This window comes from Euprymna scolopes, chromosome 23 (assembly GCF_053919585.1).
Source record: "Euprymna scolopes isolate OS-2025 chromosome 23, ASM5391958v1, whole genome shotgun sequence".
Classification (NCBI taxonomy): domain Eukaryota; kingdom Metazoa; phylum Mollusca; class Cephalopoda; order Sepiida; family Sepiolidae; genus Euprymna; species Euprymna scolopes.
The window spans coordinates 73647774-73665544 of record NC_136504.1 but is presented as its reverse complement, the minus strand read 5'-3'; the positions used below and the strand labels follow the sequence as shown (position 1 = coordinate 73665544).

At 32.5% G+C, this 17771-nt stretch overlaps 1 protein-coding gene across 2 annotated transcripts in view; it reads right to left on the bottom strand.

Moving 5' to 3' along the window:
• The window catches only part of LOC145246007 (uncharacterized), a 124381-nt gene that overhangs the window by 22177 nt on the left and 84433 nt on the right, over positions 1-17771 (bottom strand). The window contains exon 3 of one of the 2 annotated variants that reach the window (XM_080107811.1): positions 4429-4586. The exons of the other annotated variant lie outside the window; for it this stretch is intronic. Within the exon in view, the coding sequence (XP_079963937.1) occupies positions 4429-4484 (56 nt within the window). The 5' untranslated portion in view covers positions 4485-4586. The remainder of the gene's footprint in view (positions 1-4428; positions 4587-17771) is intronic. 2 annotated transcript variants of the gene reach the window in all.

The window sequence follows — 17771 nt, the reverse complement described above, 5'->3', positions numbered from 1 at the left end:
TTGTTACATAGGTATGAGAAAGAGGAGAGGAGGAAGAGGGAAGCTATATAGCTCTTTGCCCTGGCTAACTTCTCTTTTTAACTTTAACTGAATGCAACAAAAATGTGGTGGCAGAAGCAAGTGTGTAGAAAAAAGAAGAAAAATACCTGGATGTAAATGGCAAACGACACGGTGAAAAAAATAAAGAAGAAAAATACCTGGATGTAAATGGCAAACGACACAGTGAAAAAAATAAAGAAGAAAAATACCTGGATGTAAATGGCAAACGACACGGTGAAAAAAATAAAGAAGAAAAATACCTGGATGTAAATGGCAAACGACACAGTGAAAAAAATAAAGAAGAAAAATACCTGGATGTAAATGGCAAACGACACGGTGAAAAAAGTAAAGAAGAAAAATACCTGGATGTAAATGGCAAACGACACGGTGAAAATGTGCACATTTTGAATTGGAAGAAAATAACTGCAAAACTTGAATCAAATATTATATTCCGTTAGAGATAAGATTTACATACCTTGGAGTATAGAAATATTTTATAATTAATTATTTGAAGAGAATATAAACATGATGAATATGGAATGCAACATTGCCTTAAATTTATACCTTCTCTTACAAGAATTATGAGGAATGATCTCACTGATGAAGAAAAAGATTTTGTCTGATTTGGTTCTCACAACAGATGGATCTAAACAGCTAAGTATTACTCAAACTTTGTTAAACTTTTGATCTACATAAAAAATATTTATATTCAATGGACGGAGATAGTATTAAATGGTTTATTATAACAAGATCCATGTGTTTGCCTTTTTTACCTGCCATTGTAAATGTGGGTTTACCTGTACACATCCATACAGAAATGTGGGGTTATGCTCTGAGCCAATGATTTACAGAAAAAAATTTCTCTGAGATCTATGAGCGAATTAAAAATAATGAATGGAATGGATAAAATTTGATTATTTCAGTAAATAGTTTGACAAGGTATTGTCTGCTGGAAAGCTGGTCTGTGACAATGCATTCCACAGATGGGAAGTTTTTGGAAAGAAACCCTGTTCATGGAAATTCTGTTTAGTTTTAGGTACACAGAGGAATAAAAGAATGTTTTGCAATGATAGTAGAATAAAAAGTTCTTACTGTGAATATTTTACAAGGAGAAACTAGAGATTAGAGCTTAATCCAGCATCATCTAAAGAAATAATGATAGAGTAGAGAAAGACTAGCAACATCTCTTCTATAAGAAAAGGGTTGCAGGGCTATGAAACATGAAGAGTATGGCAACACTAATAATTATAAGAGCACTGTTTTTTCTTTGTGGTAATACTTGGTGCGGTATTTCCACTGAAAAGGGAAGTTTCTAGAGAATATCAAATTCACATGCAATTCCCATCCACATGTACATGCCAGACAAGGGACATAACATACAGGGTTTAATATTCTTAAATGGTCACCTATCAATCAGACTTATCATTGCTCTAATGATGTCAGCTTGGTTGAAAGGAATTTCATCATCTAAGTGCCGGTTCTTTCTTAGTATCTCAATAAAGTATGCAAATGATTTTCAACAAAAACACACTCAACAAAAAGTTCTCGTAAAACTTCACATCCAAGAAAATGAAAGGCAAAAGAAAACAAAAAGATTGTCAAGCTGCTGTTCAGAAACAGAGAATCATAAACTCTGCTATCAATCTGTAGTGGGGACAAAAACAGATGGTCACATTCAATGCTGCCAAGACTAAGCTATAATTATTTCAATAATTACAAGAAACCTTCTCTACCACCAATAGCAATGGCCAAAAACACATTATCTTATTATATTATTACTTCTTTTAAACTCCTCTGTCTAATGTTCACAGGGAACATGAGTTGGAACAGATACATTGAGAGCATTGCCAAGGTTGCTGCAAAGAAGGTGGGCTCTCTCTACCATGCTAGAAAGCTGCTTACGTCTGAAAGTATCCTGTAACTCTATAAGGCCACCATTCACCCCTGTATGGAGTAGTTGTCATATTTGGGCTGGTGCATCTGCTACTAGCCTCTCACTCCTGGACAGGGTTCAAAAGAGAGTCGCCAACCTGATAGGTCCTGAACTGTCATCTAAGCTGTTCTATCGACAAAATGTTGCATGAACAGTGCTGTTCTACAAGTATTTTAATGGTGAATGCTCTGACAAACTACAAGTTCCTGTACCCCCTCAACGTAAATACCCCTGACAAATCCAACAAGCAGCTAAATCCCACCCCTTCACAGTAGAGATCCCTAGATGTAAGAAAGCCTTCTACTCCAATAGCTTCTTCCCCAGAACTGCTACACTTTGGAACTCCCTTCCGGGATTCTGCTTTCCCAACTGTACTGGCATGCAGAAGTTCAAGTGTAATGTGAACAGACATCTTGCTACTCATCTCCCTTCATAATATCCCTACAACTTAAAAATGCTCAGTCAGAACAAAAGTATGGACAATTCATTTTTAATGTTTTTTTTAACCGCACTTAAGAATATTCTAAGCAAACTGTTTTTTTTTTTTATCCAGTTTGAAATAGTTGACTTTGAATCATCATTTGATTAGTTAATTTGAGTCAAGTGACAGTTTGAAAACATAAATACCTTCAGGCAGACGGTACTAAATTCAAAGAATTCTTTAGATGAAGATTGACAAGTTGAAGTGTCAACATCTGATTTTTTTTTTTTTTTATCTCTGGACAGTTTTTTTCTATTGTGCAGCATTAAATCAGTTTACTCTTTTCCATCAAACCTCACTATTATAGTATCAGAAATGAAGTTAAATATAATTTTCAAATATTATGTAATAAACTTGATATATTTATCTCTTATCTCCGATATGAATTTAATTTATTGACCAATAGAGTCAATTTTGGGCTGTAGACATTTTGTGAATTTGATGATAATTGAAATTTTTCTTGGAAAAGTTCTGAGAATTTTAAAATTGTGGAGATTGATCATCTGCCTCTCAGTACAGACCAATCAGTCTCCTGTGTGTCAGGAGTAAGTTGCTAGAATTTGTAATATGCAATGAGGAAAAAGGTGGCTAGTTAATTTGAATGTATCTAAAACCAAGCCCCTCCCTTTTCATCATATTCACTCAGACCCTCATCTGGCCAAAATTGAAACGAATGACTCGTCTTCGGGGGAAGCACCATGTCTTAACAAGCTTCTTGGACTGACCTTCACTCCTGATCTGAAACGGAACACGTACATCAAATCTGTTGCCACCATTGCTGGAAAAATGGTTGGATCATTCTACCACTCCATTAGGTATCGTACTACTGATGCAATTCTTTATTTGTATTTGCCAGAAATGGGCAGGAGCTGCTGGGCATGCCCTATCATGCATTGAGCTATTTGCTACTCCCGGAGTTCAAAGTCAGTTTCGAAACCTGGTAGGTGATGCCCTTTTCTCTTTCATACAACCTCTTTCCCACAGAAGAGACATTTAGCTCCCAAATATTTCCTCATCATAAAGGATAAAATATTACCTGCCAAACACAATGCCTCTTCATAAAGGATAAAATATTAGCAACCGAGTATTTCTACATCATAAAGGATAAATATTAGCTCCCAAATATTTCCTCATCATAAAGGATAAATATTAGTTGCCAAGAACAATGCCTCTTCATAAAGTATAAAATATTAGCTCCCAAATATTTCCCCACCATAAATGATAAATATTAGCTGCCAAAAACAATGCCTTTTCATAAAGGATAAAATATTAGCCGCCAAGCATGTCCTCATCATAAAGGATAAATATTAGCTGGTAAAAAATATAAATAAAATAAAAATAAATATAAATAGTAGGTCCCAAATATTTCCTCATGATAAAGGAAAAATATTCACTGCCAAAAACAATTCCTCTTCATAAAGGATAAAGCATTATCTGGCAAACATTCCTCGTCATAAAGGGTAAAATATTAGCTGCCAAAAACAATGCCTCCTCATAAAGGATAAAATATTAGCTGCCAAACATTCCTCATCATAACAAAAAAATATTTGGTGCGAAAAACAATACCTCTTCATAAAGGATAAAATATTAGCTGCCGAGCATTTCCTTGTCATAAAGGGTAAAATATTAGCTGCCAAAAACAATGCCCCTTCATAAAAGATAAAATATTAGCTGCCAAAAATATTTCCTTTCATAAAGGATAAAATATTAGCTGCCAAAAACAATGCCTCTTCATAAAGGATAAATATTAGCTGCCAAAAACAATGTGTTATCATAAAGGATTAATATTAGCTGCTAAAAATATTGCATTTTCATAAAGGAACAATAATAGCTTAGAAAAACAATGCCTCTTAATCAAGGATTAATATTCGCTCCCAAAAACAATGCCTCTTCATAAAGGATAAAATATTAACTGGCGAGCATTTCCTCATTGTAGCAGAATTAGCAGTAACCAAAATGAGAATAGAGAGCTTACCTCGGATACGTCTTTTTTGGGCTGAGTGGAAGAGAGAGTTCCAAGATGGCGACCATGGGCTTTTATTAGCGTTTATCCAATGTAATTATCGTTGAATCATGTCTGCTCTCGCGCGATTATACAAATACGCCGTTCCCGGCTGCTATAAAGGCTGGACACTGGAAAGGAGAGGGGACGTTCTTCAGATTGTGTGTAGGTGATTCTGGCGAGTAGATTGTGCTTGTTACGACCCACGTGTCTGCGAGAAGCGAGTTTTTGTTCCGTCTGTTTTTAGTTGTATTTTTTTTTGTTTCTTTTACCTACTACATTTTTGTTTCACTCATCATAAAGGATAAATATTACCTACCAAAAACAATGCCTCTTCATAAAGGAAAAATATTAGCTCCCAAATATTTCCACATCATAAAGGAATAATATTAGCTGCCAAAAACAATGCCTTTTCATAAAGGATAAAATATTAGCTGCTGAGTATTTCCACATCATAAAGGAAAAATATTAGCTGCCAAAAACAATGCCTCTTCATAAAGGATAAAATATTAGCTCCCAAATATTACCTCATCATAAAGGATAAAATATTACCTGCCAAAAACAATGCCTCTTCATAAAGGAAAAATATTAGCTCCCAAATATTTCCACATCATAAAGGAATAATATTAGCTGCCAAAAACAATGCCTCTTCATAAAGGATAAAATATTAGCTACGAGTATTTCCACATCATAAAGGAAAAATATTAGCTGGCAAAAACAATGCCTCTTCATAAAGGATAAAATATTAGCTGCCAGAAACAATTCCTCTTCATAAAGGATAAAATATTAGCTGCCGAGCATGTCCTCATCATAAAGGATAAATATTAGCTGGCAAAAACAATGCCCCTTCATAAAGTATAAATTGTAGCTCCCAAATATTTCATCATCATAAAGGAAATATATTAGTTGCCATAAACAATTCCTCTTCATAAAGGATAAAATATTAGCTGCCGAGCATGTCCTCATCATAAAGGATAAATATTAGCTGGCAAAAACAATGCTCCTTCATAAAGTATAAATTGTAGCTCCCAAATATTTCATCATCATAAAGGAAATATATTAGTTGCCATAAACAATTCCTCTTCATAAAGGATAAAATATTAGCTGCCGAGCATGTCCTCATCATAAAGGATAAATATTAGCTGGCAAAAACAATGCTCCTTCATAAAGTATAAATTGTAGCTCCCAAATATTTCATCATCATAAAGGAAATATATTAGTTGCCATAAACAATTCCTCTTCATAAAGGATAAAATATTAGCTGCCGAGCATGTCCTCATCATAAAGGATAAATATTAGCTGGCAAAAACAATGCTCCTTCATAAAGTATAAATTGTAGCTCCCAAATATTTCATCATCATAAAGGAAATATATTAGTTGCCATAAACAATTCCTCTTCATAAAGGATAAAATATTAGCTGCCGAGCATGTCCTCTTCATAAAGGATAAATATTAGCTGGCAAAAACAATGCTCCTTCATAAAGTATAAATTGTAGCTCCCAAATATTTCATCATCATAAAGGAAATATATTAGTTGCCATAAACAATTCCTCTTCATAAAGGATAAAATATTAGCTGCCGAGCATGTCCTCTTCATAAAGGATAAATATTAGCTGGCAAAAACAATGCTCCTTCATAAAGTATAAATTGTAGCTCCCAAATATTTCATCATCATAAAGGAAATATATTAGTTGCCATAAACAATTCCTCTTCATAAAGGATAAAATATTAGCTGCCGAGCATGTCCTCATCATAAAGGATAAATATTAGCTGGCAAAAACAATGCCCCTTCATAAAGTATAAATAGTAGCTCCCAAATATTTCATCATCATAAAGGATAAATATTAGTTGCCATAAACAATTCCTCTTCATAAAGGATAAAATATTAGCTGCCGAGCATGTCCTCATCATAAAGGATAAATATTAGCTGGCAAAAACAATGCCCCTTCATAAAGTATAAATTGTAGCTCCCAAATATTTCATCATCATAAAGGATAAATATTAGTTGCCATAAACAATTCCTCTTCATAAAGGATAAAATATTAGCTGCCGAGCATGTCCTCATCATAAAGGATAAATATTAGCTGGCAAAAACAATGCCCCTTCATAAAGTATAAATTGTAGCTCCCAAATATTTCATCATCATAAAGGATAAATATTAGTTGCCATAAACAATTCCTCTTCATAAAGGATAAAATATTAGCTGCCGAGCATGTCCTCATCATAAAGGATAAATATTAGCTGGCAAAAACAATGCCCCTTCATAAAGTATAAATTGTAGCTCCCAAATATTTCATCATCATAAAGGATAAATATTAGTTGCCATAAACAATTCCTCTTCATAAAGGATAAAATATTAGCTGCCGAGCATGTCCTCATCATAAAGGATAAATATTAGCTGGCAAAAACAATGCCCCTTCATAAAGTATAAATTGTAGCTCCCAAATATTTCATCATCATAAAGGATAAATATTAGTTGCCATAAACAATTCCTCTTCATAAAGGATAAAATATTAGCTGCCGAGCATGTCCTCATCATAAAGGATAAATATTAGCTGGCAAAAACAATGCCCCTTCATAAAGTATAAATTGTAGCTCCCAAATATTTCATCATCATAAAGGATAAATATTAGTTGCCATAAACAATTCCTCTTCATAAAGGATAAAATATTAGCTGCCGAGCATGTCCTCATCATAAAGGATAAATATTAGCTGGCAAAAACAATGCCCCTTCATAAAGTATAAATTGTAGCTCCCAAATATTTCATCATCATAAAGGATAAATATTAGTTGCCATAAACAATTCCTCTTCATAAAGGATAAAATATTAGCTGCCGAGCATGTCCTCATCATAAAGGATAAATATTAGCTGGCAAAAACAATGCCCCTTCATAAAGTATAAATTGTAGCTCCCAAATATTTCATCATCATAAAGGATAAATATTAGTTGCCATAAACAATTCCTCTTCATAAAGGATAAAATATTAGCTGCCGAGCATGTCCTCATCATAAAGGATAAATATTAGCTGGCAAAAACAATGCCCCTTCATAAAGTATAAATTGTAGCTCCCAAATATTTCATCATCATAAAGGATAAATATTAGTTGCCATAAACAATTCCTCTTCATAAAGGATAAAATATTAGCTGCCGAGCATGTCCTCATCATAAAGGATAAATATTAGCTGGCAAAAACAATGCCCCTTCATAAAGTATAAATTGTAGCTCCCAAATATTTCATCATCATAAAGGATAAATATTAGTTGCCATAAACAATTCCTCTTCATAAAGGATAAAATATTAGCTGCCGAGCATGTCCTCATCATAAAGGATAAATATTAGCTGGCAAAAACAATGCCCCTTCATAAAGTATAAATTGTAGCTCCCAAATATTTCATCATCATAAAGGAAATATATTAGTTGCCATAAACAATTCCTCTTCATAAAGGATAAAATATTAGCTGCCGAGCATGTCCTCATCATAAAGGATAAATATTAGCTGGCAAAAACAATGCCCCTTCATAAAGTATAAATTGTAGCTCCCAAATATTTCATCATCATAAAGGAAATATATTAGTTGCCATAAACAATTCCTCTTCATAAAGGATAAAATATTAGCTGCCGAGCATGTCCTAATCATAAAGGATAAATATTAGCTGGCAAAAACAATGTCCCTTCATAAAGTATAAATAGTAGCTCCCAAATATTTCATCATCATAAAGGATAAATATTAGTTGCCATAAACAATTCCTCTTCATAAAGGATAAAATATTAGCTGCCGAGCATGTCCTCATCATAAAGGATAAATATTAGCTGGCAAAAACAATGCCCCTTCATAAAGTATAAATTGTAGCTCCCAAATATTTCATCATCATAAAGGAAATATATTAGTTGCCATAAACAATTCCTCTTCATAAAGGATAAAATATTAGCTGCCGAGCATGTCCTCATCATAAAGGATAAATATTAGCTGGCAAAAACAATGCTCCTTCATAAAGTATAAATTGTAGCTCCCAAATATTTCATCATCATAAAGGAAATATATTAGTTGCCATAAACAATTCCTCTTCATAAAGGATAAAATATTAGCTGCCGAGCATGTCCTCATCATAAAGGATAAATATTAGCTGGCAAAAACAATGCTCCTTCATAAAGTATAAATTGTAGCTCCCAAATATTTCATCATCATAAAGGAAATATATTAGTTGCCATAAACAATTCCTCTTCATAAAGGATAAAATATTAGCTGCCGAGCATGTCCTCATCATAAAGGATAAATATTAGCTGGCAAAAACAATGCCCCTTCATAAAGTATAAATAGTAGCTCCCAAATATTTCATCATCATAAAGGATAAATATTAGTTGCCATAAACAATTCCTCTTCATAAAGGATAAAATATTAGCTGCCGAGCATGTCCTCATCATAAAGGATAAATATTAGCTGGCAAAAACAATGCCCCTTCATAAAGTATAAATTGTAGCTCCCAAATATTTCATCATCATAAAGGATAAATATTAGTTGCCATAAACAATTCCTCTTCATAAAGGATAAAATATTAGCTGCCGAGCATGTCCTCATCATAAAGGATAAATATTAGCTGGCAAAAACAATGCCCCTTCATAAAGTATAAATTGTAGCTCCCAAATATTTCATCATCATAAAGGAAATATATTAGTTGCCATAAACAATTCCTCTTCATAAAGGATAAAATATTAGCTGCCGAGCATGTCCTCATCATAAAGGATAAATATTAGCTGGCAAAAACAATGCTCCTTCATAAAGTATAAATTGTAGCTCCCAAATATTTCATCATCATAAAGGAAATATATTAGTTGCCATAAACAATTCCTCTTCATAAAGGATAAAATATTAGCTGCCGAGCATGTCCTCATCATAAAGGATAAATATTAGCTGGCAAAAACAATGCTCCTTCATAAAGTATAAATTGTAGCTCCCAAATATTTCATCATCATAAAGGAAATATATTAGTTGCCATAAACAATTCCTCTTCATAAAGGATAAAATATTAGCTGCCGAGCATGTCCTCATCATAAAGGATAAATATTAGCTGGCAAAAACAATGCCCCTTCATAAAGTATAAATAGTAGCTCCCAAATATTTCATCATCATAAAGGAAATATATTAGTTGCCATAAACAATTCCTCTTCATAAAGGATAAAATATTAGCTGCCGAGCATGTCCTCATCATAAAGGATAAATATTAGCTGGCAAAAACAATGCCCCTTCATAAAGTATAAATTGTAGCTCCCAAATATTTCATCATCATAAAGGATAAATATTAGTTGCCATAAACAATTCCTCTTCATAAAGGATAAAATATTAGCTGCCGAGCATGTCCTCATCATAAAGGATAAATATTAGCTGGCAAAAACAATGCCCCTTCATAAAGTATAAATAGTAGCTCCCAAATATTTCATCATCATAAAGGATAAATATTAGTTGCCATAAACAATTCCTCTTCATAAAGGATAAAATATTAGCTGCCGAGCATGTCCTCATCATAAAGGATAAATATTAGCTGGAAAAAACAATGCCCCTTCATAAAGTATAAATTGTAGCTCCCAAATATTTCATCATCATAAAGGAAATATATTAGTTGCCATAAACAATTCCTCTTCATAAAGGATAAAATATTAGCTGCCGAGCATGTCCTCATCATAAAGGATAAATATTAGCTGGCAAAAACAATGTCCCTTCATAAAGTATAAATAGTAGCTCCCAAATATTTCATCATCATAAAGGATAAATATTAGTTGCCATAAACAATTCCTCTTCATAAAGGATAAAATATTAGCTGCCGAGCATGTCCTCATCATAAAGGATAAATATTAGCTGGCAAAAACAATGCCCCTTCATAAAGTATAAATTGTAGCTCCCAAATATTTCATCATCATAAAGGAAATATATTAGTTGCCATAAACAATTCCTCTTCATAAAGGATAAAATATTAGCTGCCGAGCATGTCCTCATCATAAAGGATAAATATTAGCTGGCAAAAACAATGCCCCTTCATAAAGTATAAATTGTAGCTCCCAAATATTTCATCATCATAAAGGATAAATATTAGTTGCCATAAACAATTCCTCTTCATAAAGGATAAAATATTAGCTGCCGAGCATGTCCTCATCATAAAGGATAAATATTAGCTGGCAAAAACAATGCCCCTTCATAAAGTATAAATAGTAGCTCCCAAATATTTCATCATCATAAAGGATAAATATTAGTTGCCATAAACAATTCCTCTTCATAAAGGATAAAATATTAGCTGCCGAGCATGTCCTCATCATAAAGGATAAATATTAGCTGGAAAAAACAATGCCCCTTCATAAAGTATAAATTGTAGCTCCCAAATATTTCATCATCATAAAGGAAATATATTAGTTGCCATAAACAATTCCTCTTCATAAAGGATAAAATATTAGCTGCCGAGCATGTCCTCATCATAAAGGATAAATATTAGCTGGCAAAAACAATGTCCCTTCATAAAGTATAAATAGTAGCTCCCAAATATTTCATCATCATAAAGGATAAATATTAGTTGCCATAAACAATTCCTCTTCATAAAGGATAAAATATTAGCTGCCGAGCATGTCCTCATCATAAAGGATAAATATTAGCTGGCAAAAACAATGCCCCTTCATAAAGTATAAATTGTAGCTCCCAAATATTTCATCATCATAAAGGAAATATATTAGTTGCCATAAACAATTCCTCTTCATAAAGGATAAAATATTAGCTGCCGAGCATGTCCTCATCATAAAGGATAAATATTAGCTGGCAAAAACAATGCCCCTTCATAAAGTATAAATAGTAGCTCCCAAATATTTCATCATCATAAAGGATAAATATTAGTTGCCATAAACAATTCCTCTTCATAAAGGATAAAATATTAGCTGCCGAGCATGTCCTCATCATAAAGGATAATATTAGCTGGCAAAAACAATGCTCCTTCATAAAGTATAAATAGTAGCTCCCAAATATTTCATCATCATAAAGGATAAATATTAGTTGCCATAAACAATTCCTCTTCATAAAGGATAAAATATTAGCTGCCGAGCATGTCCTCATCATAAAGGATAATATTAGCTGGCAAAAACAATGCCCCTTCATAAAGTATAAATAGTAGCTCCCAAATATTTCATCATCATAAAGGATAAATATTAGTTGCCATAAACAATTCCTCTTCATAAAGGATAAAATATTAGCTGCCGAGCATGTCCTCATCATAAAGGATAAATATTAGCTGGCAAAAACAATGCCCCTTCATAAAGTATAAATTGTAGCTCCCAAATATTTCATCATCATAAAGGAAATATATTAGTTGCCATAAACAATTCCTCTTCATAAAGGATAAAATATTAGCTGCCGAGCATGTCCTCATCATAAAGGATAAATATTAGCTGGCAAAAACAATGCCCCTTCATAAAGTATAAATTGTAGCTCCCAAATATTTCATCATCATAAAGGAAATATATTAGTTGCCATAAACAATTCCTCTTCATAAAGGATAAAATATTAGCTGCCGAGCATGTCCTCATCATAAAGGATAAATATTAGCTGGCAAAAACAATGCCCCTTCATAAAGTATAAATAGTAGCTCCCAAATATTTCATCATCATAAAGGATAAATATTAGTTGCCATAAACAATTCCTCTTCATAAAGGATAAAATATTAGCTGCCGAGCATGTCCTCATCATAAAGGATAAATATTAGCTGGCAAAAACAATGCCCCTTCATAAAGTATAAATAGTAGCTCCCAAATATTTCATCATCATAAAGGATAAATATTAGTTGCCATAAACAATTCCTCTTCATAAAGGATAAAATATTAGCTGCCGAGCATGTCCTCATCATAAAGGATAAATATTAGCTGGCAAAAACAATGCCCCTTCATAAAGTATAAATAGTAGCTCCCAAATATTTCATCATCAGAAAGGATAAATATTAGTTGCCATAAACAATTCCTCTTCATAAAGGATAAAATATTAGCTGCCGAGCATGTCCTCATCATAAAGGATAAATATTAGCTGGCAAAAACAATGCCCCTTCATAAAGTATAAATAGTAGCTCCCAAATATTTCATCATCATAAAGGATAAATATTAGTTGCCATAAACAATTCCTCTTCATAAAGGATAAAATATTAGCTGCCGAGCATGTCCTCATCATAAAGGATAAATATTAGCTGGCAAAAACAATGCCCCTTCATAAAGTATAAATAGTAGCTCCCAAATATTTCATCATCATAAAGGATAAATATTAGTTGCCATAAACAATTCCTCTTCATAAAGGATAAAATATTAGCTGCCGAGCATGTCCTCATCATAAAGGATAAATATTAGCTGGCAAAAACAATGCCCCTTCATAAAGTATAAATAGTAGCTCCCAAATATTTCATCATCATAAAGGATAAATATTAGTTGCCATAAACAATTCCTCTTCATAAAGGATAAAATATTAGCTGCCGAGCATGTCCTCATCATAAAGGATAAATATTAGCTGGCAAAAACAATGCCCCTTCATAAAGTATAAATAGTAGCTCCCAAATATTTCATCATCATAAAGGATAAATATTAGTTGCCATAAACAATTCCTCTTCATAAAGGATAAAATATTAGCTGCCGAGCATGTCCTCATCATAAAGGATAAATATTAGCTGGCAAAAACAATGCCCCTTCATAAAGTATAAATAGTAGCTCCCAAATATTTCATCATCATAAAGGATAAATATTAGTTGCCATAAACAATTCCTCTTCATAAAGGATAAAATATTAGCTGCCGAGCATGTCCTCATCATAAAGGATAAATATTAGCTGGCAAAAACAATGCCCCTTCATAAAGTATAAATAGTAGCTCCCAAATATTTCATCATCATAAAGGATAAATATTAGTTGCCATAAACAATTCCTCTTCATAAAGGATAAAATATTAGCTGCCGAGCATGTCCTCATCATAAAGGATAAATATTAGCTGGCAAAAACAATGACCCTTCATAAAGTATAAATTGTAGCTCCCAAATATTTCATCATCATAAAGGAAATATATTAGTTGCCATAAACAATTCCTCTTCATAAAGGATAAAATATTAGCTGCCGAGCATGTCCTCATCATAAAGGATAAATATTAGCTGGCAAAAACAATGCCCCTTCATAAAGTATAAATTGTAGCTCCCAAATATTTCATCATCATAAAGGAAATATATTAGTTGCCATAAACAATTCCTCTTCATAAAGGATAAAATATTAGCTGCCGAGCATGTCCTCATCATAAAGGATAAATATTAGCTGGCAAAAACAATGCCCCTTCATAAAGTATAAATAGTAGCTCCCAAATATTTCATCATCATAAAGGATAAATATTAGTTGCCATAAACAATTCCTCTTCATAAAGGATAAAATATTAGCTGCCGAGCATGTCCTCATCATAAAGGATAAATATTAGCTGGCAAAAACAATGCCCCTTCATAAAGTATAAATAGTAAGCCCAAATATTTCATCATCATAAAGGATAAATATTAGTTGCCATAAACAATTCCTCTTCATAAAGGATAAAATATTAGCTGCCGAGCATGTCCTCATCATAAAGGATAAATATTAGCTGGCAAAAACAATGCCCCTTCATAAAGTATAAATAGTAGCTCCCAAATATTTCATCATCATAAAGGAAATATATTAGTTGCCATAAACAATTCCTCTTCATAAAGGATAAAATATTAGCTGCCGAGCATGTCCTCATCATAAAGGATAAATATTAGCTGGCAAAAACAATGCCCCTTCATAAAGTATAAATTGTAGCTCCCAAATATTTCATCATCATAAAGGATAAATATTAGTTGCCATAAACAATTCCTCTTCATAAAGGATAAAATATTAGCTGCCGAGCATGTCCTCATCATAAAGGATAAATATTAGCTGGCAAAAACAATGCCCCTTCATAAAGTATAAATAGTAGCTCCCAAATATTTCATCATCATAAAGGAAATATATTAGTTGCCATAAACAATTCCTCTTCATAAAGGATAAAATATTAGCTGCCGAGCATGTCCTCATCATAAAGGATAAATATTAGCTGGCAAAAACAATGCCCCTTCATAAAGTATAAATAGTAAGCCCAAATATTTCATCATCATAAAGGATAAATATTAGTTGCCATAAACAATTCCTCTTCATAAAGGATAAAATATTAGCTGCCGAGCATGTCCTCATCATAAAGGATAAATATTAGCTGGCAAAAACAATGCCCCTTCATAAAGTATAAATAGTAGCTCCCAAATATTTCATCATCATAAAGGATAAATATTAGTTGCCATAAACAATTCCTCTTCATAAAGGATAAAATATTAGCTGCCGAGCATGTCCTCATCATAAAGGATAAATATTAGCTGGCAAAAACAATGCCCCTTCATAAAGTATAAATTGTAGCTCCCAAATATTTCATCATCATAAAGGAAATATATTAGTTGCCATAAACAATTCCTCTTCATAAAGGATAAAATATTAGCTGCCGAGCATGTCCTCATCATAAAGGATAAATATTAGCTGGCAAAAACAATGCTCCTTCATAAAGTATAAATTGTAGCTCCCAAATATTTCATCATCATAAAGGAAATATATTAGTTGCCATAAACAATTCCTCTTCATAAAGGATAAAATATTAGCTGCCGAGCATGTCCTCATCATAAAGGATAAATATTAGCTGGCAAAAACAATGCTCCTTCATAAAGTATAAATAGTAAGCCCAAATATTTCATCATCATAAAGGATAAATATTAGTTGCCATAAACAATTCCTCTTCATAAAGGATAAAATATTAGCTGCCGAGCATGTCCTCATCATAAAGGATAAATATTAGCTGGCAAAAACAATGCCCCTTCATAAAGTATAAATAGTAGCTCCCAAATATTTCATCATCATAAAGGAAATATATTAGTTGCCATAAACAATTCCTCTTCATAAAGGATAAAATATTAGCTGCCGAGCATGTCCTCATCATAAAGGATAAATATTAGCTGGCAAAAACAATGCTCCTTCATAAAGTATAAATAGTAAGCCCAAATATTTCATCATCATAAAGGATAAATATTAGTTGCCATAAACAATTCCTCTTCATAAAGGATAAAATATTAGCTGCCGAGCATGTCCTCATCATAAAGGATAAATATTAGCTGGCAAAAACAATGCCCCTTCATAAAGTATAAATAGTAGCTCCCAAATATTTCATCATCATAAAGGAAATATATTAGTTGCCATAAACAATTCCTCTTCATAAAGGATAAAATATTAGCTGCCGAGCATGTCCTCATCATAAAGGATAAATATTAGCTGGCAAAAACAATGCTCCTTCATAAAGTATAAATAGTAAGCCCAAATATTTCATCATCATAAAGGAAATATATTAGTTGCCATAAACAATTCCTCTTCATAAAGGATAAAATATTAGCTGCCGAGCATGTCCTCATCATAAAGGATAAATATTAGCTGGCAAAAACAATGCCCCTTCATAAAGTATAAATAGTAGCTCCCAAATATTTCATCATCATAAAGGAAATATATTAGTTGCCATAAACAATTCCTCTTCATAAAGGATAAAATATTAGCTGCCGAGCATGTCCTCATCATAAAGGATAAATATTAGCTGGCAAAAACAATGCTCCTTCATAAAGTATAAATAGTAAGCCCAAATATTTCATCATCATAAAGGATAAATATTAGTTGCCATAAACAATTCCTCTTCATAAAGGATAAAATATTAGCTGCCGAGCATGTCCACATCATAAAGGATAAATATTAGCTGGCAAAAACAATGCCCCTTCATAAAGTATAAATAGTAGCTCCCAAATATTTCATCATCATAAAGGAAATATATTAGTTGCCATAAACAATTCCTCTTCATAAAGGATAAAATATTAGCTGCCGAGCATGTCCTCATCATAAAGGATAAATATTAGCTGGCAAAAACAATGCCCCTTCATAAAGTATAAATAGTAAGCCCAAATATTTCATCATCATAAAGGATAAATATTAGTTGCCATAAACAATTCCTCTTCATAAAGGATAAAATATTAGCTGCCGAGCATGTCCTCATCATAAAGGATAAATATTAGCTGGCAAAAACAATGCCCCTTCATAAAGTATAAATTGTAGCTCCCAAATATTTCATCATCATAAAGGAAATATATTAGTTGCCATAAACAATTCCTCTTCATAAAGGATAAAATATTAGCTGCCGAGCATGTCCTCATCATAAAGGATAAATATTAGCTGGCAAAAACAATGCCCCTTCATAAAGTATAAATAGTAAGCCCAAATATTTCATCATCATAAAGGATAAATATTAGTTGCCATAAACAATTCCTCTTCATAAAGGATAAAATATTAGCTGCCGAGCATGTCCTCATCATAAAGGATAAATATTAGCTGGCAAAAACAATGCCCCTTCATAAAGTATAAATTGTAGCTCCCAAATATTTCATCATCATAAAGGAAATATATTAGTTGCCATAAACAATTCCTCTTCATAAAGGATAAAATATTAGCTGCCGAGCATGTCCTCATCATAAAGGATAAATATTAGCTGGCAAAAACAATGCCCCTTCATAAAGTATAAATTGTAGCTCCCAAATATTTCATCATCATAAAGGAAATATATTAGTTGCCATAAACAATTCCTCTTCATAAAGGATAAAATATTAGCTGCCGAGCATGTCCTCATCATAAAGGATAAATATTAGCTGGCAAAAACAATGCCCCTTCATAAAGTTAAATAGTAGCTCCCAAATATTTCATCATCATAAAGGATAAATATTAGTTGGCAAAAACAATGCCCCTTCATAAAGTATAAATAGTAGCTCCCAAATATTTCATCATCATAAAGGATAAATATTAGTTGGCAAAAACAATGCCCCTTCATAAAGTATAAATAGTAGCTCCCAAATATTTCATCATCATAAAGGATAAATATTAGCTGGCAAAAACAATGCCCCTTCATAAAGTATAAATAGTAGCTCCCAAATATTTCATCATCATAAAGGATAAATATTAGTTGCCATAAACAATTCCTCTTCATAAAGGATAAAATATTAGCTGCCGAGCATGTCCTCATCATAAAGGATAAATATTAGCTGGCAAAAACAATGCCCCTTCATAAAGTATAAATTGTAGCTCCCAAATATTTCATCATCATAAAGGAAATATATTAGTTGCCATAAACAATTCCTCTTCATAAAGGATAAAATATTAGCTGCCGAGCATGTCCTCATCATAAAGGATAAATATTAGCTGGCAAAAACAATGCTCC